The following is a 26,923-nucleotide window of genomic DNA, read 5'->3' as shown; positions in this document are numbered from 1 at the left end:
AGCCATCGTGGTTTTGATTTGCATGTCCCTGATGATTAATGATGTTTAGCCTCTTTCTAAGTGCATATTGACTGTTTGTATAGTTTCTGTGGAGAAATATTTGTTCCGATCCATTGCTCATTTTTTAATTGATTTTTTTGTTGAGTTTTAGGAAATATTTCTATATTCTGGATACCAGACCCTTATCAGATATATAATCTGAAAATATGTTCTTCCATTCGGTGGGTTGTACTGTTCCACTTCTGACCTAACTGATCAGTCTTATTAATAGTAATACATTTTAAAAATATTTCCTTCTTACACTCATAATATATACTCATTGATGAAAATTTGGAAAATAAAAAAAGCATTTTTGTTATACAAAAAAGCATAAGAGGAAAAAAAACCACCCATGATTTTATTACTAACCATTTTTAACATTTTGGTCTATTTTTCTAGTCTTTTTTGTAACATGGGTGTGTGTTCATGATGAGGGACATAATGGTCTACACACAATATTGCTTATTGAATCTTATTAGCAAACATGTTGGAAACATTTTTTCTTGTCATTAAATGTTTAAGAATTTAAAATTTTAGGAGTTTAATAGTCTGTGTATATACCATAATACATGTAACTAGTCCCTATTTTTTCAGATTTAGATTATTTCCAAAGTTTTCACAATTACGAATGCTGTTATGAGGAAGATATTCATTCATAATTTTTCTGCACAGCTGGAGCTCTAGGAAAGAGATTTTCCTGCTAAATGGTTTCTTTATGATCGTCACTGGATAGAAATGGAAAGACTGATGTGTAACTATTTCCTGTAAGTTACTGTCATAATAGGTGACAAGTTAAGGACTAGAACAGAATGATCTTTATATGATCTTGGGAGAAGGAAACTGGGTCCAACATATTTGCTGGTAGCACTCGAAGCTGCCCGTAGCTGCCAGCGGGCCAGCTCTTTGTGCCCTGCTCTGGCATCTTCTCTTCCAGCCCTGCCTCACTCCCTCAGCATTTCATTGTTACTGACCTGTGGCCCTGGGAGGCCAGTAGGTTGTGAAGGAGTATATTCTTATGGCTCCTAAGAGATAGGATGGAGAACAAAGTAAGAATACTAAAGGTGGAAGAGAGTTGGCTTAAATGAAGGTAGAAGTTAGACTTTTGCCGGCACAGGTATTTCCTTCCCTTAACCCCCTCACCACCACGGTCAGAACTCCTTCTCTCTCTTAGATTCTCTTCAGTCAGGGGCTCAGATGACCACAGATTTGGATTCCGTATTCCATTTGTATATTCAGAAGTCAGCTTGATGTAGGTGAATTGCCCATCAGTGAACCAAGTGGGAGAGAGTATTGAAGAATAGCATTAATACCTACTCCGGGAATCTGAACACTACCCTCTGCTTCAGGGCACATTTTCTCTCCAGCCTACCTGCCTCTTAAGCCACCTCCTCATCTCCTTCTTTTCCTTCATACCAAACTTTTAAGAAATTATTCTATATTTACCATCTTTCTTTTGCCAACTTACGTGTGCTTAATGTTTGAGCATCAAGTGTATATCATTTACAAATGAGCATATTTATGTCATTTAAAGAGCAATAAATACCATGTACTAGTTTTAAGAACTAAAACACTACAACTCAGAAGTGTCCTGGGCAGTCCATTTATTGTCATCCCACTACCCCTATCTCCAGGATTCTTTCACCTTCTTTAAGAAGAATTTAACCTGAAAACCACTTAATCTGTGAGCTCACATAAAGGATCAGATTACTAAATCAGAATTGGCCAATCAGAGATCTTTCCCAGTTATCTGGCTGTACTAATAAATTTCAAGAATACAGGCTATTGAGGCGCAGATGGATGAGAGAGAGGTCTGGGACATCTCTTGTGACTCCCCGGGTCCTTTCATGATTCAGACATGTGTTTTCTGACCTGGAACAATAGACAAAGTCTCTAAGTGAGGTTCACAAGGTCATCTCACCCAGCATGTAGCATTCAGTTAGGAAACATCTCCACTTCATGCCCCAGAGAGGCATGGCTCACAAATCCATAATTCTGGGTTTATTTACTATAAGTAATCCATAGCCAGGGACATCCTGCTAAGGGTATTCCGGAAATAAGAACACTCAGCAAATATCTTTAGTTTATTTGTTAGGTAGTCTAGTTAATTAGCATATTTATGGTAGGTGAAGCAAGTCCTCAGCCGCTTGTGTCCTTCCCCCAGAAACATCTTTCTTGTAAGACGAGTGGAAGGATCATCAGTCAGACGCTTTGGCTCCTTCTTTCTAGTCTGCCCCTAAACAAGATACTGTTTAATTTTGTCTGTTTTCAAACGTGTTATAAATGGAATCATATCTTTTGACTCCTTCTAGAATATGCCCTTTTGTTCAACAGCTTTGAGACCTGTTCCATGTTGATATATGGATAACAGTTTGTCCATTGTCACTGCTGGTGAGAATATGTATCACGATTTATCTGTCTGCTCTGCTTGTAACAGATATTAGCTGGTTTACAACTTTGTTGCCTTCACAAACAATACTACTGCGAGAGTTCTTGTACTTCTGTGTGTGTGTGTGTGTGTGTGTGTGTGTGCACGCACACGCATGCTATAGTTAAGATGTTTAGGGATCAGTTTTATTCATGCTTCATAAAAATATTTAGAAGGTTTTCTTCTTTCTCTAAGCCCTGGAAATGTTTAAGTGACATTTCATATTCTGGTCTTTGATCGCTTATTAGAATTCTCTGGGGAAATTTCATGGGCCTGTCATGTTAAATATATATGTGTGCGTGGTGAGGACAATGAGGGGAGATTTTTGGTAACTATATTTTTTCTATGGAAACTGGTCTATTTAAACTTCCTATTGTTACAGGATCTGTTTTGCTAAATTACATTTCCTAGGAAATTATCCATTTCATCCTTTAAAATTCCTTAGCAAAAGAATTTTTGTTAGACTGTTATAAATGTTTTAAATTTCTTCATTTTTAGTAGCTATCCTCCTTTGTTATTTCTTACTCTCTGTGTGTTTGTGACTTCTTTTCTTCTCCAGATTAACTAATGGTTTGCCTATTTTGTTCATTTTTGTCAAATAATAATTCTGATTTTTATATGAATGGCACTGCTTTTCAGTTTTGTAATTCAATGCTTTGCTGATATCTTTAGAAATTCCTTTTACTGGCCAGGCGTGGTGGCTCACACCTGTAATCTCAGCACTTTGGGAGGCTGAGGCAGGCAGATCACGAGGTCAGGAGTTTGAGACCAGCCTGACCAACATGGTGAAACCCCGTCTCAACTAAAAATACAAAAATTAGCCAGGTACAGTGGCACGCACCTATAATCCCAGCTACTCAGGTGGCTGAGGCAGGAGAATCACTTGAACCTGGGAGGCAGAGGTTGCAGTGAGCTGAGTTTGTGCCACTGCACTCCAACCTGGGAGACAGAGGGAGACTCCATCTCAAAAAAAAAAAAAACACAAACAAAAACAAACAAACAAAAAAAACAACTCCTCTTTTACCTTCTTTCAGTTTGCTTGTTATTTTTCTGGATTTTTGAGTTGAGTATTTCATTGATTTTTTTTGTCATCTTTTAACCATCATTACATTCTTGTAATACACTCCATTTGGTAATGATGTGTTCTTTTTAAAAAGGTGCTGTTGGAATTCTGATTGGTATTGATTTATTGAGAATGTTTGCATCAGTATTTATAAGTAAGATTGGTGTGTAGCAGCCCCTCCCCACCCATCCCAGCCACCTCCCCTTCCTCTTCCTTTGTTGTATGCTGAGTTTATCAGTTTAAGCATCACTATTATACTAGCATCATAAAAGAATTCCTGATCACTCCTGTACATTGCTTCTTGTTCCTGTGTGTCCAGATGTCTCTGGGGTACCTCTCTGCTCCTGCCTGGATCCTCTGTTTCTGTTCCCTCCCTTTCAGTGTTGAGGTGTCCTTATCAGACCTCCTCTTTGTCTGTGTTGTCTGCCTATGATTCTCCCCAGTGAGGTCAGCAGCCTTGGGACTGATCACTATCTTGACTCCATGCTTTATTCTGAGGCCCATGGCTACTTGCATCTCTACCTTCCTTTTTCTCTGCCTGCTTGCCATCTTATATTTCATTCATTCACTTGGAGACCACTATATGTGACATATTCTGCTAGGGCTGTAAATACAGAGATAAAAGATCTGTACCTGCCCCTAAAGAACCTCTGTTCTGTAGTCTAAGGCAAGTAGGTGGCTGATTCCCCTAGCAGCTCTATGTGATGATGCAGAGGACTTAGAACACGCCAAGGAAGCTCTGACTGTATCTGACATGACCACCTAAATGCCACACATGAAATGCAACCAGCCTCAAATGAACCCTTTATTTTCCTACCACAACAAAAACAAACATTCTGCACAGACTCTTCTTGTCTCCACCTCTGTAAACAGTGGATTTTCCCAAGTTATAAGCCTATGGTGATACTGAACTCCTTTCTCTTTCCCGTGTCCCCATATTTCTGACTGTGATTGCTGAAAACTGTGCTTTTTCTCCATTCCTGTGATCATTTCCTTGACTCTGGCCCTCACGGTTTCTTGCCTGAACTATTGCGTATCTTCTTATTCATTTACTTGTCTATTACTTTGTTCATTCAACAAAACTTCATTGAGCACCTGTTGTGTGCCAGGCAGTATTCTAGCCCTGGTAACACAGCACATCAGAAAAAAATCACTGCCCTGAAGAGGCACACACTCTAATGAGGTGCAGACAGTAACCAAGAATGTGTGTAAGCAGAGGATCTGAGATTGCAAACATGTCTATGAAAAAAGAGACAGTATGAGGTGGGAACCAGAAAGTGAAGCAGCAGCAAGGAGGGAAGGCCTGTCTGAGATGATGGCCTGATGAAAGACAGTGAATGAGAGACCATTGGAGGAAGTCAGGCATGACGGGTGTTGGGGGCTGAAAGGTGGCTGGGTGACTTCAGAGTTAGGACCCAGAGAACAGCATGTGCAGAACTTGGGGACATTGATATCTCAAGGGAGGCTTCTCCACATTCCAAACTCCTACCAGCTGAAAGCAAGGTGATCCTTCTAAAAGTGAAATCTTATTATGCTGTTCCTCCGTTTAAGAAAACGAACGAATGACTGACTGACTTTTTCATGACCAGCAAGATGAAACTAAAATTCCTTCAGTTGCTACAAGGGCCATCCATGCTTCAAGGCCTTTGTGCCTCTATGGCCTCGTCTCCATCATTCCAAAATGTGTCTGAAATTTCAGTGACACTCAACTTCTCCTGTTTTTGAACACAAAAGGCAGGGTATTTGGAGAAATTTATCCATTCCATCTCCTTGCCTGGAATGTTGTTCTTCCTCTTCTCAAGTTATTAAACTCCTGCCCGTCCTGCTGAAGTCACCTCTGATGTCATCTCTTCCCCTAAGCCTCCTTGGCAAGATGAAAGGGTCTCCTGCTGCTTGTCCCCCTACTGTCATTCGTAGCTGATGAGAGGGTGCTGCCTGTGTCCACACCTCTGATTTAACACTCCTTAGGACATGCAACCTGTTTCCCTTTGAGCTCCTCTGAGCCATACATCTCATGCCTCTGTCTGGCCCCACGGCCTGGCAGCACAGCTGCCCATGGTAGAAGTTCAGTAGGTGCTTGAATGAAAGTCTCCTTCAAATATCACACATTTCATGATAGTGTCTACTAGGGACTGAGATGAAGGAAGGAAGGATGCTATTCAGTTGGAAAGCAGTCACCTTAAGGGGCAGATGCCCTGAATAATAACTCAAATCCGTCAGATAGCTGGAAGAGTTGGGATTTTTATTTCTTTCTGAAAGTTAATGCATTTAAAAAATATTTTCACTGCCACAAGACAACCAACTTCAATACATGCAAGGGCAGCAATAAAGCTTACAGGCAGAACCAATATTTATTTTCACAAAAGACTGAATGTTCTCAAGCAATTGCAGAGAGCTTGATTAGGCTTCTAGAATTCTTCCTAATAGAGAAGGATATCTGATGGCCATTATATCTTGGACTTGCTGAAAACAGGCCCAATTTCATGTAATTTAACTTTATTTCAGAAAGGCAATTTGATCCATGTTTAATTAAATTCATTTGATTTTTTATGAATTTAAATTCATATGAGTTTTCACATAGTCTGGCATTTGGTATTGGCTGTGGTCTGAGCCATGTACATAAATGGACAAAATAAAAAAATCTTTTGTCAGATTATGTGTTCTAACTTTGGGTTCTGAAAATGTGGTCCCTGTAAGAGGTCAGGCATCTCAAGGCTAAAGACTTTAGAGGATGAAACTTTTAGGAGTAACTAATAGGTCTAATCTCTGAAGATTCTTCCTTGTCATAGGTGATAGAAAGTATGTATCAGTTATCTCTTGCTGCATAGCAAAATTCCCCAGATCTTAGTGGTGTAAAACAGCAATCACTGCTCATGATTCTGTGGGTTAGGAATTTGAGCCTTATTCAGCTGGGAAGTTTTCACTCAGCTGCAGTTATCTAGTGGTTTGAGTGAGCTGGATGATCTACGGCAGCCTTAGTTTATCTGCTTGGTCTGGTGTTTGGTGGTGGCTATTTGCTGAGCCATGTATCTTCAACAGGCTGGCCCACATGTCTTCCCGCTATAGCAGAATTTCAAAAAGGCAAGTCCCAGTGCGTAAACACTTCTCTCTCTCTCTCTTTTTTTTTTTTTTTTTTTGCAGGAGAATCCATTTTCCTTTTATTCATTATGCACTGGAGCTAAAACGCAGGGCACGAAGGATTTTATAGAAAATTTTAAGTACTTATCTATAGGTTTCCATGGAAATTTAAAAATTTAACAATGATAGAGATAATAGATAACAAACCCATCAGAAGTACATTATCACTCCGTTTCAGCAATTCTCATTTTGCCGTTTAATTTCAACTATCAATTTCAAATATTCTAGGAGTTTTTTACATCAAATATAAGATGCAATATCATTAATTTTGGAAGAATTTAAGTAACTACATCTAACAAGCGAAGATAAAGAAAATATCATTATCACATCTAATACAAATTTTAATATTTAAAATAGATCAATTTGTGTATTCACCAAAGAGTAGACTCTACAACCACCAAAGGCTTTGCATGAAATGTTTTAACATGTTTCGTCTAATATTTCATCCTCAGACACAAAATATCAATACATGAAAATATTCAATTATGTATAAAGGGCCAAAGACTGTGTGGTTGGAGGAGGAAATCACAAATCAACAGTAGGATGTTGCAAACCACTTTATTGTGAAAGTAAATTCAAGAGGCCGGGCACGGCGGCTCTCACCTAATCCCAGCACTTTGGGCAGATCACGAGGTCAAGAGATCAAGACTATTCTGTCCACCATGATGAAACCCCGCATCTACTAAGAATATAAAAATTAGCTGGGCTGGTGGTGCATGCCTGTAGGCCTAGCTACTCAGGAGGCTGAGGCAGGAGAATCGCTTGATCCCGGGAGGCAGAGGTTGCAGTGAGCCGAGATCCCGCCATTGCACTCCAGCCTGGCTACAGAGCAAGACTCTGTGTCAAAAATAAAAATAATAGTAAACAAGAAAGTAAATGCAATAAAGAAAATAGGGATTCCTATTGTTTCTGATTAAAGGAAAGGTAACTCCCAGAAAGCCATTCCCTCACTTTGCCATATCCAAGGACAAGGCACAGGTCTGCCCATATCCAAGGAAAGATGAGGATTCAGGGTGTAACAAAAGACAAGAGAGATCATGGGGCATCTTAGGATTCTGCCCCCAACATCCACCCTTGCACAAAAACTTGATCTAATGTCTCACATTGATGGGGATCTGGTGTTCTTGTAAGGAAGAAAACAGTGTCAAAGTGTTTCCCTTGAAGACTCTGAGGAAGTTGATTCTCAACACTTTCTATTTTGGGAGCCAGAAATGCTTCCTTGACTGAGAAGGGGGGCAGTCCTATGTACCATAGGATTCCATTGTTGACTGCTTGTCAGTGAGTGCCACCCGTTGTTACAACCAGAAAATGTCTGCAGACACGGGTACACTTCCTCAGGATGCAGAAGCTGCTCCTGTGAGAACTGCTGCTCCTCTCCATATGTGAACAGGCTGACAGATGCAGGCAGCACCAGCAATCTCTTGAACAAGTGAGGTGCACTGGAAAATGTGAGTCCCAACGTATCCCTGTGTTAGAGCTATTGAGAGGCTTTTGTTTTGTTGACAAGTACTAAGACAATATAATGCACAAGGGCAAGATTAGCTGGGAAAATGATCTTATGATAAAGTTTTGAACCCAGATGTTCTTCCTTGTTTTCCCAGAACTGGGTAAATTCAGTTTTTACTTCCATAGCTCCCTAAAAATCTCAAGGCTGGTCTTTTACTTGTCTAGGAGCTTGTCACAATACTCTTGAAATCTTCAGGAGTCCTATTTTATTTTTTTTAGTTTTGGCATGACCATTATGGGCCTGGGGGAAGATGAGCTGATTTCATCTCTTCCTTTATAACCATGATGTGGGAGCCTCAGTTCACATGATCAGATTCTCCCCAAAGACTAGATGAACATACCTGAGGCACCTTGGTGCTTGGAGTAATGACAGCCTCATATCCATGCCCTCTCTCTTCCCACACTTGTTGAGTTTTGGGCCATGATACATTCAGTGCCTCAGTGGACAGAGAACCAAACCCAGGTACTTTCACAAATCTGGAGCCAATTCTAAAGTTTTTTTAATTCCAGCTCAGCTCAGTCCACTGTCACCTGCTTGGGACTGTGGGTGACTGTGGACTCTGAACTGGGATGTGCTATGTCCATGTGACAGTCTTCCTCCCCAAGAGTTGTTCAAGAAGGTGGTGGGCTAGGAATGCCATCTGGATCCAGTGGAACAAGAAGGGCAGGGAGCACCTGGCACCCACTGTTCATGCCACTATCACCCAGCTTCACAATGTGGCTACTTGAAGAAGTTTCCTCTCAATGAAAATTCTAATCAACAACAAAAAACAAAACCCAAAACATAAAAAAAGAAAATCCTAATTTTGCTGGTCTTTTTCAGCAGGAGAAGTGATATTTTGTAGTCTTTATAGTTGACAAGTCCAGGATCTTATAATGCTAATTTCTCTCTTTAAGATAAGATGGCATTAGTGCGCGGAGTACCAATGAAATCCATGCTGATGGCCCTTGTCATAGCGGCGACATCTTGATGCAAGTCTTTGTATTCACACTGCTGTGACATAGCCTTCAATTTCTGTGCTTTATCTTTATGAAGAAGACTAAATAGAAAATACAGGTCATGGTCATTTGCCAAGGCACTCAGGTCAAAGTAATATTTTGCATAAACTCTGGCAGACACATGAATATTAAACTCAAGTAGCTCCAAAAAACACATCTCCATCTTACTCATTTTCTCAACTGCAACGTCCTTGGGATTCTGGCTATCATCCACACTACACAGACCACGATTTCTCCAAACCTTGGAGACCAGAAGCATGGCTCCAAGGACATTTTTTTTCCAATTAGTAGGACAAAGATCAATGTTAGCATTAGTTAAAAGATGTTCAATGTACACCAAAGCTATGATTGCACATGGAGATGTTAGTTTTGTGACTTGAAAAAGAGTACAGAAATATCTGAAAATGCAGTTGCATTTGGGATCATGCTCAAAGGATTTCCCTGGAATCTTTTCTTGTGAAAGTGGATGTATTGGCTCATCAAAAATAACCAGAGATCTGTTTGCATATCTGTACTTTATGTTGTAATATATTGCCAAAGTCACACTTTCTAATGTGTGGCTAAGATCAGGCTTGCTGACTGTACTATTATCTAGCAATATGGTGGAACACAAGCTGTATTTTATATAAAGATGCCACGGACGTATAGAATATAGATGAGAGATTCTCCTCTTTTCTTGACATTCATTTGATATTTTCTCAGGAAGAGTGTGCTTGCGCTTGGATGATGAGAAGCAAAATCTTTGGGCATCTCCTGGTCGCTGATGCGCTGCTGGTTATGGCCTTCACTGGCTCCCAAATCCCACAGGGCAGGCTCCACAACAGTGGGACCTGGAGCTTCTACCACCTCCACCTCGTTGACGTTGTAGTTGCAGATCGGGTCTGCCCACTGCACCCTGCGCTGGCTCCACCTGGGGCTGGCATTGGGGAGCTTCATGTTCCCTCTGCCCGGCCTCTGCTCCTCTCTGCCTTGGCCTGCACCTTTGCTTGACACTGCCTCATAGATGTCAGAGCTGCTGGACAGCTCCCCACACCCCCAGATCTGGCCCCAGTTGGGGCTGGCGTTGGTGATGAACATGTTCCATCTGCTGTGCCTCCGCTCCTCTCTGCCTTGGCCTGCACCTTTGCTTGCCGTCGCCTCATAGATGTCAGAGCTGCAGGACAGATCCACAGACCACCTACGCAGACCTCATCTGGGGCTGACTTTGGTGCACAAGCAACAGCTCAGAGTGTTCCTCATGGGGCACCTTGGCTCCTCCAGCAACTTGGGCCTTCCCTTGCCTCCAAGTCTCCAGAGCTTAGCACTTCGCCTGTTTCCAACACAGGCATGCTGTCAGGGAAGCCCCTGGCTATGGGGCTGTACCCCACTAACAGCTCACTCCCCACCCCAGGTGCCTCCCCTGAGATGACTTGTCTGAAGGGTCCCTTGTCTGAAGGGAACCTGCTTGGTTTTTTTAAAATGGGTCTAGATACAACAAGCCTGAGAGCTGTGATTGTGGAGAAGACAGCACAGAGGGAGTTCCTCCTTCCACTTCTTTCTACCAACTGAAGGAGGTTGCCCTGCCAACCACCAGAGCTCCATCCTTGTGCCCAGGAACCAATCAGGCACTGAGTCTCCCCCACTTGCCCCCACCCTCACTGTGATGTGGAAGCCCAGGCACATCAACCCCCACCCTGTTGGCGGCCCCGCCCCCACCTTTCATTCATTGCTGGCTGCAGAGAGCTTTCAGGTTTCTCTACTGTGATGATGTTCATAGAGGCCATCACCTTACAATGAATTCTACTCAAATTACTGTAACCAAATGTGCTTCATGCCTTATCTGGTATCCAAAGAACTCCCTTTCCCCTGTGACCTCTGAATTTTTTAGAAACAAGAAGGAAGAGAGAGTAAATTTCTGCAGGTGCTTTCAGAGAAAACATTGCCATGAACTAAGTGTACTCTGTGATGTCAACTTATATTTTCAATACATAGATTCAATACATATTCAGTTTACATTTTAAAAAAATTACACACATATTCAGTCAAACAAACGAGTAGTAGAGGAAATTTCCTAAAATTTATATGCTAAGTACATCAAATTTTTCTTTCTTTTTTATTGTACTTTAGATTCTGGGGTGCATGTGCAGATAATGCAGAATTGTTGCATAGGTACATACGTGGCAATGTGGTTTGCTGCCTCCATCCCCCTGTCACCTATATCTGGCATTTCTCCCCATGTTATCCCTCCTCAACCTTCCTACCCCCCACTGTCCCTCCCCTAGTTCACCCAAATGGACCCCAGTGTGTGATGCTACCCTCCCTGTATCCATGTGTTCTCATTGTTCAACACTCACCTATGAGTGAGAACATGTGGTGGTTGATTTTCTGTTCTTGTATCAGTTTGCTGAAAATGATGTTTTCCAGATTCATCCATGTCCCTGCAAAGGACATAAACTCATCATTTTTTATGGCTGCATAGTATTCCATGGTGTATATGTGCCACATTTTCCTTGTCCAGTCTATTGTCCATGGGCATTTGGGTTGGTTCCAGATCTTTGCTATTGCTAAAATGCAGCAATGAACATATGTGTGCATGTATCTTTATGATAGAATGATTTATAATTCTTTGGATATATACCCAGTAATGGGATTGCTGGGTCAAATGGAATTTCTATTTCTAGGTCCTTGAGGAATTGCAACACTGTCTTCCACAATGGTTGAACAATTTACACTCTGACCAACAGTGTAAAAGTGTTCCTGTTTCTCCATATCATCTCCAGCATCTGTTGTCTCCAGATTTTTTAGTGATCGCCATTCTAACTGGTGTGAGATAATATCTCAATGTGGTTTCGATTTGCATTTCTCTAATGACCAGTGATGATGAGCATTTTTTCATGTTTGTTGGCCTTATATATTTTTTTGTTTTTTTCTTGTAAATCTGTTTAGCTCTTTATAGATTCTGTATATTAGTCCTTTGTCAGATGGGTAGATTGCAAAAATTTTTTCCCATTCTGTTGGATGGCGGTTACTCTAATGATTGTTTCTCTTGCTGTACAGAAGCTCTGGAGTTTAATTAGATCCCATTTGTCTATTTTGGCTTTTATCGCCAATGCTTTTGGTGTTTTAGTCATGAAATCCTTGCCTATGCCTATGTCCTGAATGGTTTTGCCTAGGTTTTCTTCCAGGGTTTTTATGGTGTTAGGTCTTATGTTTAAGTCTTTAATGCATCTGGAGTTAATTTTAGTGTAAGGTGTCAGAAAGGGGTCCAGTTTCTGCTTTCTGCACATGGCTAGCCAGTTATCCCAACACCATTTATTAAACAGAGAATCCTTTCCCCATTGCTTGTTTTTGTCAGGTTTATTAAAGATCAGATGGTTGTAGATGTGTGGCATTGCCTCTGAGGCCTCTGTTCTGTTCCACTGGTCTATATTTCTGTTTTGGTACCAGTACCAAGCTGTTTTGATCACTGTAACCTTGTAGTATGGTTTGAAGTCAGGTAGCATGATGCCTCTGGCTTTGTTCTTTTTGCTTAGAATTGTCTTGGCTATGTGGTCTCTCTTTGGGTTCCATATGAAGTTTAAGATGTTTTTTTCCAGTTCTGTGAAGAGGGTCATAGATAGCTTGATGGGGATAGCATTGAATCTGTAAATTACTTTGAGCAATATGGCCATTTTCACGATACTGATTCTTCCTAACCGTGAGCATGGAATGCTTTTCCATCTATTTGTGTCCTCTCTGATTTCCTTGAGCAGTGGTTCGTAGTTCTCCTTGAAGAGGTCCTTTACATCCTTTGTTAGCTGTATTCCTAGGTGTTTTATTCTGAGAGGCAGTTGTGAATAGGAGTTTGCTCTTGATTTGTTCTCTTTTAGTCTGTTATTGGTGAGAGGAATGCTTGTGATTTCTGCACATTGATTTTGTATCCTGAGACTTTGCTGAAGTTGCTTATCAGTTTCAGGAGATTTTGGGCTGAGATGATGGGGTCTTCTAAATATACAATCATGTCGTCTGCAAATAGAGACAATTTGACTTCCTCCTTTCCTAATTGAGTACCCTTTATTTCTTTTTCTTGCCTGATTACTCTGGCTAGAACTTCCAATACTGTGTTGAATAGGAGTGGTGAGAGAGGGCATCCTTGTCTAGTGCAAGATTTCAATGAGAATGCTTCCAGTTTTTGCTCATTCAGTATGATATTGGCTATGGGTTTGTCATAAATAGCTTTTATTATTTTGAGATACATTACATCTATACCTAGTTTATTGAGAGTTTTTAGCAGAAACGGCTGTTGAATTTTGTGGAAGGCCTTCTCTGCATCAATTGAGATGATCATGTGGTTTTGGGTTTTGGTTCTGTTTATGTGGTAGATTACATTTATAGACTTGGATATGTTGAACCAGCCTTGCATTCTTAGGATGTAGCCTACTTGATTGTGATGGATAAGCTTTTTGATGTGCTATTGCAATTGGTTTGCTAGTATTTTATTGAAGATTTTTGCATCTATGTTCATCATGGATATTGGCATGAAGCTTTCTTTTGTTATTGAGTCTCTGCCAGATTTTGGTATCAGGATGATGTTGGTCTCATAAAATGATTTGGGAAGGATTCCCTCTTTTTGTATTGTTTGGAATAGTTTCAAAAGGAGTGGTACCAGCTCTTCTTTGTATGTCTGGCACAATTCGGCTGTGAACCCATCTGGACCTGGGCTTTTTTTGGTTGGTAGGCTATCAATTGCTGCCTCAACTTCAGCCCTTGTTATTGGTCTATTCAGGTTTTTGACTTCTTCCTGATTTAGGCTTGGGAGGGTACAAGTGTCCAGGAATTTATACATTTCTTCCAGGTTTACTGGCCTGTGTGCATAGAGTTGTTTGTAGTAATCTCTGATGGTAGTTTGTATTTCTGTGGAATCGGTGGTGTTAGCCCCTTTATCATTTTTTATTGCATCTATTTGATTCTTCTCTCTTTTGTTTTTAATTAATCTGGCTAGTGGTCTGTCTATTTTGTTGATCTTTTCAAAAAACCAGCTCCTGGGTTTATTGATTTTTTTGAAGGTATTTTTTTTTTTGTATGTCTGTCTCCTTCAGTTCTGCTCTAATCTTAGTTATTTCTTGTCTTCTGCTAGCTTATGAGTTTTTTTTTTTTTATCTTGCTCCTCTAGCTCTGTCAATTTTGACAATAGGGCGTTGATTTTAGGTCTTTCCTTGCTTCTCGTATGGGCATTTATTGCCATAAATTTTCCTGTAGACACTGCTTTAAATGTGTTCCAGAGATTCTGGTACGTTGTGTCTTCATTCTCATTGGTTTTGTAGAATATCTTTATTTTTGCCTTCATTTCATTGTTTATCCAATCAACATTCAAGAGCCAGTTGTTCAGTTTCCGTGAAATTGTGCAGTTCTGAGTTAGTTTCCTAATCCTGAGTTCTAATTTGATTGTACTGTGGTCTGACAGACTGTTTGTCATGGTTTCTGTTCTATTGTATTTGCTGAGGAGTGATTTACTTCCAGTTATGTGCTCAATTTTAGAGTAGGTGTGATGTGGTGCTGAGAATTTATATTCTGTGGATTTGGGGTGGAGAGTTCTATAGATGTGTATTAGATTTGCTTGGTCCAGATCTGAGTTCAAGTCCTGGATATCCTTGTTAATTTTCTGTCTCGTTGATCTAATATTGACAGTGGAGTGTTAAAGTCTCCCACTATTATTGTGTGGGAGTGTAAGTCTCTTTGTAGGTCATTAAGAATTTGCTTCATGTATCTGGGTGCCCCTGTATTGGGTGTGTATATATTTAGGATAGTTAGCTCTTCTTGTTGCATTGATGATCCTTTTATCATTGTGTAATGACCTTCTTTGTCTCTCTTGATTTTGTTGGTCTAAAGTCTGTTTTATCAGATACTAGGATTGCAACTCCTGCTTTTTTTTTTCTCTCCATTTGCTTGGTAAATGATCCTCCATTCCTTTATTTTGAGCCTACGTGTGTCCTTGTATGTGAGATGGGTTTCCTGAATATAGCACACCAATGGATTTTGACTTGTTACCCAATTTGCCAGTCTGTGTCTTTTGATTGGGGCATTTAGCCCATTTACATTTAAAGTTGATATTGTTATGTGTGAATTTGATCCTGCCATTTTGATGCTAGCTGGCTGTTTTGCCCATTAGTTGACAGTTTCTCCATTGTGTTGATGCTCTTTACCATTTGGTATATGTTTGGAATGGCTGGTACTGGTTGTTCCTTTCTATGTGTAGTGCTTCTTTCGGGAACTATTGTAAGGCATGCCTAGTGATGACAAAATCTCTCAGCAATTGCTTTGTTTGTAAAGGATTTTATTTCTCCTTCGTTTATGAAGCTTAGTTTGGCTGGATATGAAATTCTAGGTTGAAAGTTCTTTTCCTTAAGGACATTGAATATTGGACTGCACTCTCTTCTGGCTTACAGGGTTTCTGTTCAGAGATCTGCTGTGAATCTGATGGGCTTCCCTTTTTGGGTAACCTGACCTTTCTCTCTGGCTGCCCTTAGAATTTTTTCCTTCATTTCAACCCTGGTGAATCTGACGATTATGTGCCTTGGGGTTGCTCTTCTTGAGGAATATCTTTGTGGTGTTCTCTGTTGAATGTTGACCTGCCTTGCTAGGTTGGGGACATTCTCCTGGATAATATCCTGAAGAGTGTTTTCCAGCTTGGATTCATTCTCTCCGTCACATTCAGGTACACTTATCAAACATAGATTAGGTCTTTTCACATAATCCCATATTTCTTGGAGGCTTTGTTCGTTTCTTTTCACTCTTTTTTCTCTAATCATGCCTTCTCATTTTATTTCATTAAGTTGACCTTCAGTCTCTCATATCCTTTCTTCTGCTTGGTCGATTCGGCTATTGAAACCTGTGTATGCTTCGTGAAGTTCTTGTGTTGTGGTTTTCAGCTCCATTAAGTCATTTATATTCTTCTCTAAGCTGTTTATTCTTGGTAGCATTTTGTCAAACCTTTTTACAAGGTTCCTAGTTTCTTTGCATTGGGTTAGAACATGTTCTTTTAGCTCACAGAAGTTTGTTATTACCCACCTTCTGAAGCCTGTTTCTCTCAATTCATCAGACTCATTCTCCCTCCACCTTTGTTCCCTTCCTGGTATGGAGTTGTGATCCTTTGGAGATCACAACTGGTGATTTGGAGGAGAGGCGTTCTGGCTTTTGGTGTTTTCATCCTTTTTGCGTTGGTTTCTTCCCATCTTTGTGGATTGATCTACCTGTGGTCTTTGAAGTTTGTGACTTTCAGATGGGGTCTCTGAGTGGATGTCCTTTTTGTTGATGCTGAAGTTATTTCTTTCTGTTTTTAAGTTTTCCTCCTAATCGCCAGACCCCTCTGCTGTAGGCTTGCTGGAGCTACATTCCAGACCATGCTTGCCTGGGGATCACCCATGAGGGCTACAGAACAGTAGGGGTTGCTGCTAGTTTCTTCATCTGTTATCTTTGTCCCAGAAGGGTACCTGCCAGATGTCAGCCTGAGCTCTCCTTTATGAGGTGTCTCTTTGGATATACAGGGGTCAGGAAACTGCTTGAGGAGACAGTCTGTCCCTCATAGGAGCTCAAGTGCTGAGCTGGTTGCTCCAGTGCTCCGTTCAGAGCTCTGGCCAGGTACGTGGAAGTCTGCTGTAGCAGAACTCATAAACACCTTTTTCCCCGGTGCCCTGTCTTAGGAAGGTGAGGCTTTATTATAAGTTCCTGACATGCTGCTGCCTTTTTTCAGAGATGCCCTGCCCAGCAAGGTGGTAGTCTAGCCACAGTCTGCCAGCAGAGGCATTACTGAGCTGCCATTGGCTCTGCCCAGCTGCTATGTGAACTTCCTGTTAGAGCTGCCTTGGTAATGGTGGTCTGCCTCAGTAATGGTGGACTGCCTCCGCAATGGCAGACTGTGTCGGTAATGGTGGACTGCCTCGGTAATGGCTGACGCCTTTCTCTCCACCAAGCTAGACTGTCCTGGGGCCAGCTGTGCTTGCTGCGAAACTCTTAATCTAGAGCATTTCAGATTGCTGGTCTTTGTTGGGTGTGGGACCCACTGAGTCAGATCACATGGCTCCCTGTTTCAGCCCCCTTTTTTTTTTTCAGTTGAATAGCAGCCCTGTATCCCAGGCGTTCCAGGCACCTGTTAAAACAGCCACCCGGATTTGTGCAAGTTTTTGTGTGGAGACCTGCAGTGTTGGCTGAAACAGCTGTGCTGGAAACTAATGGTGCTTTTCGGCCCAGGAATCTCCTGGTCTGTGGGCAGTAAAAACTCATTTGGAAATGTGGTGATCACTCACACTCTGCATTCTTCTCACTGGGAACTGCACTCCAGAGATATTCCTATTCAGCCATCTTGGATCTCTCTCCATAAACACTTTTCAAGCTTCTGTGTGCATCATGTTTGTTGATGTTCCATTGGTCAAAGTAAGCCACACTGTTGAACTTTTCATGGGCGGTGAGGAGCACATCACAGTCTCTATTCTTCTCTATATTTTGTGTATATCTAAGCATTTCCACAGTACAAGTTAAAAAGACTGTTCAAGCATTGAAATTGGAACCACCATATGATCTAGCAATCCCACTTCTGGATGTTCACCAAAAACAATTGAAATCAGGATTTTGGAAAGATTGGTACTCCCATGTTTTTGCAGCATTAGTCACAATAGTCAAGGTGTGGAACCAACGAAAATATCCAGTGATGGATGAATCAATAAAGAAAATATCCTATATACATGCAGTGGAATATTGTTCAGTCTTAAGAAGAAAATCTTTACATTTCCTACAACTTGGGTGAAATTGGAGGAATTTTGCTAAGTGAAATGGCCGGCCACAGAAGGACAAATACAGCACATTTTCATGTATATGAGGTGTCTGAAATAGACTCACAGAAGCAGAGAGTAGGATGGCTGTTGCCAGAGACTAAGGAGAGGGGGTGAAAGAGAGCTGGCAATCAGCAAGCATAAAGTTTTAGTAATGCAAGATTAATAAGTTGTAGAAATATGCTATACCACATCGTCCCTCTAGTCAACAATATTGTTTTATACACTTAGAATCTGATTTTAAAAAATAGATCTCCTGTTGAATGTTTTTACTATAATAAATAAAAAGAAAAAAAAATTCTTAAGAAGAATGTTCAGGTCATTCCATGGCCTGAAAGACTGGTAGAAGTGGTTACAGATGTCACCTTAAGCTGCTCCTAACTGCTTTCTTGGTTACATGTGGATGTGTAAGCCATCAAGACTGGATTATGGACCCTACTTACTCCTTGCCCAAGTTTTTAGTTTACAAATAGTGTTCTACATTTAAAGAGTTAGAACATATGTGATGAGAGGTCCAACAGATGAATTCGCTCCATCACTTGGGAGAGAATAGAGATCTTTCAGGATTGGCTCTATCTCACTTTGTGTTACCATGGAGGACCTGCATTGTACTTGTATTTGATTAGGTCTGACCCTTACCAAGGGTCCTGAATAAGCCTTGGGTTAAGAGCTGTACTCTCCAGGAGTTTTTTTTAGCTCCCAGCATTCCTGACTCTAAGCTGTAGTGCTCACTAGAATCTAAAGCATTTGGAAATGCCACCATAGCCTTGCATGTGCAAATGAAGTCTGTCTTCCTGTCATCACTGGGCACTGATGACTCTAGAATTCTTATTATAAAAACAAAATGATGAGTGAACAACAGCCTCTAATTTCTTGTTATGTTGTCCCTGACTGCCAAGCCCGAGGCTGCCCTTGGGTCTACCAAGATTCTGTAGCCAACTCGCTCTTCTTTTTTTTAAGTAGCTTGATGTTTTGTCAGTTATCTGAACTTCAGAAAGCCCCAACTGCGTTCTATGTTATGATGTTGCCTTGATAATTTTTTTCAGATTTTTCTTGTCCTTCAGATTTTCTGGTTATCTCCATCTTCCTTGACAAAGGGCAGTTAAAGAGGATTTCACTTCATGCATACTATGTGCCTCTCTGAAAGGAATTGTGAGTGGAACATTACTTGATCCTTGGGCCTCTGAGGTTAGATAAGGAATTAGAAATATCTGAACTCTAGCCCCTAATCTTATCATTCTAAATGTGTGCTTAATAAGAAGCAGAATCAAGACATCAGGTCAGAATAAGTTCAAATGGTCTAGAATTTTTATATATAGAAATGAAAAAAATATTTGGCTAGAAACACTTAAAAATGCTGTCCTTTGTTAGGTGTGTGGTTGTTCTCAGACTTTCCCCACGGAATGTCATTTATAAAGTTGGGATGACAAATGTGCTCAACCAAATGCATAATATCACTTTAGTTCTTGCAGTTACAGTGCAGAAGAAGACTCCTGGGAAACAGAATTTCCCATGAGACTTTGTAAAGTTAGAGCTTTAGATTAACTTTTATCAATTCTTGCCTCAAACCTCCCAAAATTGTGTTTGACTGGTGAATTCTAGGGGAGTAAAACAGTCAAAAGTTTGTTAAATTATCTTCACGTGTAAGAGTTTGTTACAAGATGCATCTAGCACATAGATGGAAGAGATTTCATGAAAGCTTGAGCTGGTAGAAACAGGTGGGACAGATAAGAGTGGATACACTCCTGGTAAACAGTCCATGTATCTCAGGTGCTGATATGTCCCTGTGAACTGGAATGACAGTGGCCAACCTGGCCTTGCCTCAGCCAAGCTCACACCGGAACGCAGGTTTAAAACTTTAGACATGAGGGAGGCTGATTTTGCAATAGCCAGATTTTCTGCAGATAGGTGATGTTAAAGCCATATACTGTGGTTAGCTATCTAAATATATTCTCCATTCTCCCACATGGCAGAAATGTGACCAGAACACCCATAAGGCTGGAGAACTTGCATGTGTGGGGACTTGGAACCATGTGATTCCATGGTTGCCAAGTCGGAGAGACTGCTAGACTTAAATGAGCCTGGCCCATTTGGGCTGTGAGGTGGCCCAACTCACCAGTTCTGTGTGATTAAGAAATTTATGGGCATCTGAGGTCACTTCCTGTGAGAGCATGGATAGGGGAAGACAGTCATATTCATTGAGTACCACAAAGAAGGCCCTATCTTAGATGCTTTACACGAGTTACCTTTATGTAAGTGATTCTCATCACAGATCTGCAAGGACAATTCTATTAACTTCATTTGATGAGCCAGAGAGGGTACAAGTAATTTGTGGCAGGTCACACCTGGCTCATTAGTGCCACAGCCAGCATGCACACCAAGGTCTAGTTGACACCAAAACTTGTATTCTTTTTACTGTTCGGTTTTAAATAATGTAGACATAGGCATAAAAATTTAAAAGGCTAGAGATAGAGTCATTGGTTAGAAAGAGTGATCACGGATGAGGAGCAGAGCTGGATGCTAGAAGAGAGATGGAGGAGAGTTATGCAAAAGGATAGTTAGTTTTAATATGAGCTGAGAAAGCCATGGTGTAAGATCCAGTACAGAGTGAGATTAAGAGATAGAGAAGCTGTTCGCCTGCAGAAGGTACTACCTAGACACAGGACCAAAAATATCCCTTGGAAAAAGGCAAAGGGTAAGAAAGGGTATGGGGCCAGTTGGCTCAGGTTTCCCCATGTAAGCCAAAGTGGCAAAATGCAAGCCAGTTATTCTTCTGCACAAATATGTATCACTCTTAGGAAACTCAAAAAAAATCTATTCTAGGAGTCGTCTATTTGTGTTGTGTGTCTTTGTGACTTGTGTGTGCAAACTTCTAGTAAAACTACAGGCTCCACCAAAACCCTGAACCAGGCTGCTGAGAGTAGCCTGATAGTACAGCAGCTGTCAGCCAAGATTGTAAAATTGAGCGGTACCTGCTATTGGACTAGGCCTCTTAGAAAGATTTATGAGTGAGGCCAGTTCCCATTCACCTGTGTCTTGTGGCTCTGGCCACTTTTGAGCACCCTCTTTGGGAAAGCAAATTCACTGGGGACCAGCTACCATTGGGCTTCAGGAGGGATTCAGGCTCATGGAGCAGAAAAGAGGCAAGGGTAGGCAAGGAGAGATGAAGGCCCAGGAAATGGAAATTCTGGGGTGCAGAATTATTTAGATTCCATCCAATTACAAAAATATTTCTCACACTCACTGGTCATATTGGCTGCCCCTTTCGTGTCTGTTTGATGGGAAGAACCCACAGTGGCAGGCATCTTCCAGTGCCCAGCCTGTGTTTGGCCTGGACACGTGTTTGTAAAGACCTGGCAGGGAAGCTGAGGCCTGCCATTTGGGAAGACAGAGTTAAAAATCTCTATTAGGACAACCCTGAAATGCAGTCACACCCAAGGTCTGTGAAAGGATGCCAAGCCTGACCTTGCACTGGGCACGCTCTGCTTTTCCAGGTGGCCCTCAGGCACGAGGATGGCGATGAGACTGCGGAGCCACCCCCCAGCGGGCGCCGGGACCGGAGGAGAGCCAGTGTGTGTTCCAGTGGTGGGGGCGAACACCGGGGCCTGGACCGCAGAAGGAGTCGCAGGCATTCAGTGCAGAGCATCAAGAGCACCCTGTCGGCTCCCACCAGTCCCTGCTCCCAGTCAGCTCCCAGCTTCAAGCCCAGCCAAGTGCAAGATCTACGTGAAAAGTAAGCATTAAGTTGGCAGTGGAGTGGGGTGCGAGGATGCCACCCGAAAGAGAGAGGAAGGCTACAGCCCACAGGTGCCCGCCACTCTCCCCTTTCTGCTAGCCAGCTTGTATCCCCACAAACCCTGCCCTGGCATTGTTCCCTACCTCTTCTGGACCATTAAACCACCAGCCAAACATCTCAGGGAATTTCCCATGCAAGGTGGCCACTGGTGACTTTCACAGACTTGATCTTACTAATCCCAGGAACTCTTTTTCAGCTACCTGTTTTTTAAAAGTATTATTTGCCATCTCAGTTAATAACTGTTCAGAAAAGCCGTGTTTTATCAAATGGGAAAGACTTCAAAACACAGAACTTTGGCCTAGAAATAAATGGTATGCCACTGTAGGAATGTGAGGTTGGAAGAGTCTTGCAATAGTCCTGACAATACAGGGCTATCTCCAGGTTGGTTTTAGTTAAACAGAATAATAACCCAGTAAATACTAATTTCAGTAAATACTAATTCCATCATTTAGTCTGAAACATTTTTATTGAGTGTCTGTTAGAAGCTAGGACTATTCAAAGCCATGAAGATATGTAAATAGAAAGGTACCATCTCTGTCCCTGTGAGATTCATGTTTGGGTTGGGAGGAAGAATAAGAAAGGTAGATAGAAAAAAAAATGTAACGATTGGCAATCCTGTGAGTTATTATGTGTATTTAAAGTAAAACGTTTGACAAAATCTGCCAAACCAGAGTCGTTCTATAATATAGAGGTACAACAAAAGGCTTGCCATGTCTGCTCCAGGGTCTGGGTCCAGTTATATCTTCCCAAATGTATGCTCTGAGGTCACTGGGATGATGGACTATAGGGGCCAGTCCCTTCCACCCAAGTCCACAGGGGCCAACTGACACATTCCCATCCTGCTGCTGAGAGACTGAAAGTGGTAAGTGCTCATATCACTTGGCTGGAGCATCCTCCCCCATCATAGAGATCCTCCTGGGAGTCAAATTTAGGTTACCAGGCTACATGACAAGGAAGAAAATCACTCAGAATAAGTTGGATGACCTTAAGAAAGAGTGATCAAGATATGTTCCTCCTTTCCATCTCTAAGGGAATACCCCACCGGCACCGAGAGGTGCCCCAAACAATCTGATTCTCATGGGATCATTTGAGCAGGACCCAGGCCATGCCTTTAGATGCCTGTTACCCCAGAAGAAGGAGGAGGGCATTGGTCTGAGAGAGATGTGCAACCATGATCCATGTTAATACCCCTCTTCTACCTCATAATCCCAGGTGCCCTCTCCCTACAGATTTTTAGGTTTCTGAGAGTATTTTTACAACAACCTCTATTTTAGTGAAAAGAAGACCTAAACTTCTAAACAGATTAAGGAACAATAGCATTTACCATGAGCATTGCATCTTGTCATCTAGGACCTTAAAGAAACTCAGCCAGTTCTCAAACAAAAAGCCCTTGAAGCTCTCTTCCAGCTGGCTTGAGAAATTAACATGAAGAGAGTTGAGAAAATTGTATACAGCCATCTGAATAAAAGCCTGTGTATAAAACCACCAAAGATGCTGAAGTTAGGAGCTAGGAGGACCTTGTCAGTAGTGCTGGATGTTCTCCTGCTCCGTCGTGTTTGTTCCTTGTCTGTTTCTTGCTGTTACACTTTTCGAGGATCCCTGTGTTGTGAGTTCAGATGACAATGCTTTGTGGTAGGCTGGCAAGGAGGATGGTGTGGAAGTGGACTGTCCTGGGCACAGTTCACAGTCTTGAAGTGCTGGACTCAGTAGGATCTGAAACAGGGAGCCAGAGATGCCACTCTGAATGCTATTTGCTTCATTCTTGTTGGAATTTCATTTTACTGTGATTATTACTTCAACATTAATTTAGTAGCGTTTGAGAAAAATATAGTTTGCAGCTTGTAATGATAGATGACATTGTATGCATCTAGATTGATGATCATGAAGTGACTTCATTTATGAAGCCTGTTGGAGGGATTTTGCCTGTGACCCCAAAGTGATGGCACGATTTTGATGAGGCAGGAGTGAGATTGTGGGAAGGGATGGTGAGATACAGAATGGGATGTGATTTCTGCCCACATAGCTTAGTCACCTGCTCAACATCTGTGCCTCAAAACAGTACCTTAGAATCAAGTAGCTCATTGTGTTCTGTCCCCTGGAGACCTTGAAAGACACAGAAGCATGCCTAATGCACATTGCTCTTCAGCTCTGCAAATGTCCTGGCTGTACTTAACATTAGCTTGTAGCAACATGCCTGCAGATACCACATATGAAGAATTTGGGGATGGATTTTATAACTCAGTGATGCCACCTTTTGTAAACAAGGTAGAAATATGCTTTAGAAGGGGATTCATGTTGTTCTAAAAAAATATAGGACAGTCTCCACTCAGATGGTCCTTTTGCATCACTTGAATTTAACTCTCAATCATCCTCTGTAAGATTCAGACAGGACAGGTGTTATTATCCTCATTGTACAAGCGAGAAAACAGATGGGGCTAAGTGCTTTATTCTAAATCACAGGACTAGGGCTGAGCCATGGGGTAAGTCCATGTCTTTGGCCCTTGGCTCTCAATGTCGAAAGTATTCAAACCACTTCTCAGCCAACCACATCCCACCAACCACTCCTAAACGTACTCCTCAAGTGAGATGATTAGAGAGACAATTTGATTTACATACCTGGTAGGTATTTTTTTAATTGAGATAAATACAAAAATTCAAAGACTTGCAAAGAAATGCTTAGTCTCCCTCTAGACTTAAGCCAGCTATATGCTTTAATTTTACAAAAGACTAATAAGAGCCTGAATTCAGATTGGTTTGCTTTGTTTTCTTAAGAAATAGAACTCCACACTGAGCATTTGCCCAATAAGGTACAAGTTTATTGGTCATTGGTCAACTAAAAGCTTCTTTATGGGACCATGTGTGCCATAATGAGTTTTATCTTTGCACTTAACATTTGCAAATTTCATTGGAAGGAGAAAAGAATCTTAGGACTAGAAAGTTCTTAAAATTTATCCATCCCAAAGCAGGTGCCCTTCCTGTCACATTCCCAAGAGATGGGGTACACTTCCTGGTGTGGGTGTTCTCTTTCCCAGGGTACTCCCCTGCCCTTGAATATTCTGTTTATCCAGGTTCTTTCTCTGTTGGAAAAAACAGTGCTGCTTCCTGCTCTGTGTGTCAGTCTTTCTGATATCAAACACTGCATGGGACTTAACACATGAACTTTCAGTTTCATCCTGCTAATTTCCACACAACATTCCAAACTATAAAAGTAATTTTGAATTTCGTTCAGTCACTAACGTTAACAGTTGTACCATGCAGCTTTCAGTCATGTGTATATTTTAATGTACATGGAAGAGTGACCTGGCAGATAGTGGATGTTAACAAGTGGTTAGGGAGTAGAGGGTCCAGACTAGTGCCACGTGCCTTAGCGGCAGGGTATGTAAACTTTCTGTCAAGGGCCAACTAATATGTTAAGCTTAGAGGACCAGACAGTCTCTGTTACACCTACTCAACTGAATTCTGCCTTTGTAGCACTTCAGCAGCCATTGGCCACTGGTACTGGCATGAGCATGGCTGCATTCCAGTGACATTTTATTTATGGACACTGAGATTTGAAGTTTACATGTCATGAAATATTATTCTTTTGATTTTTTTTTCAACCATTAAAAATGTGAAAGCCACTCTTAGCTCACAGGCCATATAAAAACAGGTGGGAGGCCAGACGTAGCCCACAGTCTGTAGTTTGCCAACCCCTGTCCCAAGGGTCTGGGTGTCTTGAGGAAGGGTGGGGGAAAATGACATTTAATTGGCAAAGGAGAGTATGCGACGTGTGAGAGAAAAATCCACCGTGTTGTGTGTGAGGGTTAGGGGAACAGCAGGTTTGGAGTTAGAGCAAGGAAGTCAAAGGAATATTCTGTGAAGAGATTGAGATTATAGGGGACTTTGCTGATGGCTTATCATGAGATCCCAGAGCACAGAGGAAGATTGAGGGGTTGGAGAAGGGCAGGAGATAAGCTAGATTGAGGGACACGTGGAGAGGAGGGGCTGTGTGATGAGTCCAGGGGAGGTTGGACTGAGCAGGGAGATTACGGCAGGCCGGGACTGGTCACAGTGGTCCCGCCAGGCAGTGGTTCTTGACTAGGAGTGATTTTGCCACCTATGAGACATCTAGACACATTTGTGGTTGTTGTAACTGGGACAGGGTGGTGCAACTGGCATCTAGTGGGCAGGGTCCAGGAATGCTGTTCTACTAAGCACAGGATAGCTTCTGGCAAACAAAGAATTATCTGTTTTAAATGTCAGTAGTGTTGAATCTGAGAAATTCTGCCTTAGGGGAAGGCAGATCATTGGTTATATTATCCACATGATGCTGAGGTAGAAAGTGTTTTGGCCGTTGGAAGGGCTAGAGTTCCACGTTAGAAGCATGTGGAACTCTGTGCACCTACCTTAAATGATCATGTGCATGGGTCAAAATTGACCTTTTTCAGAGAATATAATAAATCAGCTAAAACACAGATCTATAGAAGACATTTCTAGTTAAAAAAATCCATTGGTATTTTAAAAACAACTGTCATGCAAACAGTATTTCTTAAAGGAGATACGAATTGTCTTCCACAGCTGACTGGTTACTCTGGGCTACCAGATGGTTTACAGTAGAGTCCTTTTTTGATTTTGCTTTAAGTCTATTTAGCAAAGTTTTATACTTCAAATTCTTAGAAATATGCTTGAACCCTTTTAGGTGACCAAGGCTTGCCTACATCTCTTGTTACTCTCAGTAACTGAATTGCCCAGCATATCCAATTCTAATTGGCTTCATTCATATCCATTATTCCAAAAAATTGACATAATGGAATGTGACACCAGCCTAAAACAAGTTGGCAAGAAAGAATAATGATTATGTAAGAGAGGTGTGATAGTCTACAGCCAGGTGTCACGTACCTATTCAGAGGTAGAGGAAGCCGGCACAGTCTCACCAGAGATGTTCAAGTGGAGTCAAGGAATCAGCATTGAGAAGCAGCAGTGGGCAGCTCTCCTCTTGGCTGGCAATATTGTCAACTGATGGTCAAGAAGGAAAAAAGTTAAATATAAGAATTGCTATTTTTTTCCATGTAAGTTAAATGATGGTTAAAGAAAAATTGCCTAATATATGTTATACAGAAGTCTTAATTCTAATTAATGCCAAGTGGTAAGGATCTATAAATGGGTTTTGTGGGAGTCAAGAGTTGTGCCTAGGC

General features: G+C 41.5%; 1 protein-coding gene across 12 annotated transcripts in view; it reads left to right on the top strand.

The window, feature by feature from the left end:
* FHOD3 (formin homology 2 domain containing 3) overlaps positions 1 to 26,923 on the top strand; it is a 490,075-nt gene that overhangs the window by 314,981 nt on the left and 148,171 nt on the right. For all 12 annotated transcript variants that reach the window (XM_032245416.1, XM_032245415.1, XM_032245410.1 and 9 more), the window contains one exon: positions 21,448 to 21,686. In XM_032245416.1, the coding sequence (XP_032101307.1) occupies positions 21,448 to 21,686 (239 nt within the window). The remainder of the gene's footprint in view (positions 1 to 21,447; positions 21,687 to 26,923) is intronic.

This window comes from Sapajus apella, unplaced genomic scaffold, assembly GCF_009761245.1.
Source record: "Sapajus apella isolate SASKATOON/1434 unplaced genomic scaffold, GSC_monkey_1.0 scaffold57, whole genome shotgun sequence".
NCBI classification, from domain to species: domain Eukaryota; kingdom Metazoa; phylum Chordata; class Mammalia; order Primates; family Cebidae; genus Sapajus; species Sapajus apella.
This window is presented reverse-complemented; position numbering and strand designations above follow the sequence as displayed.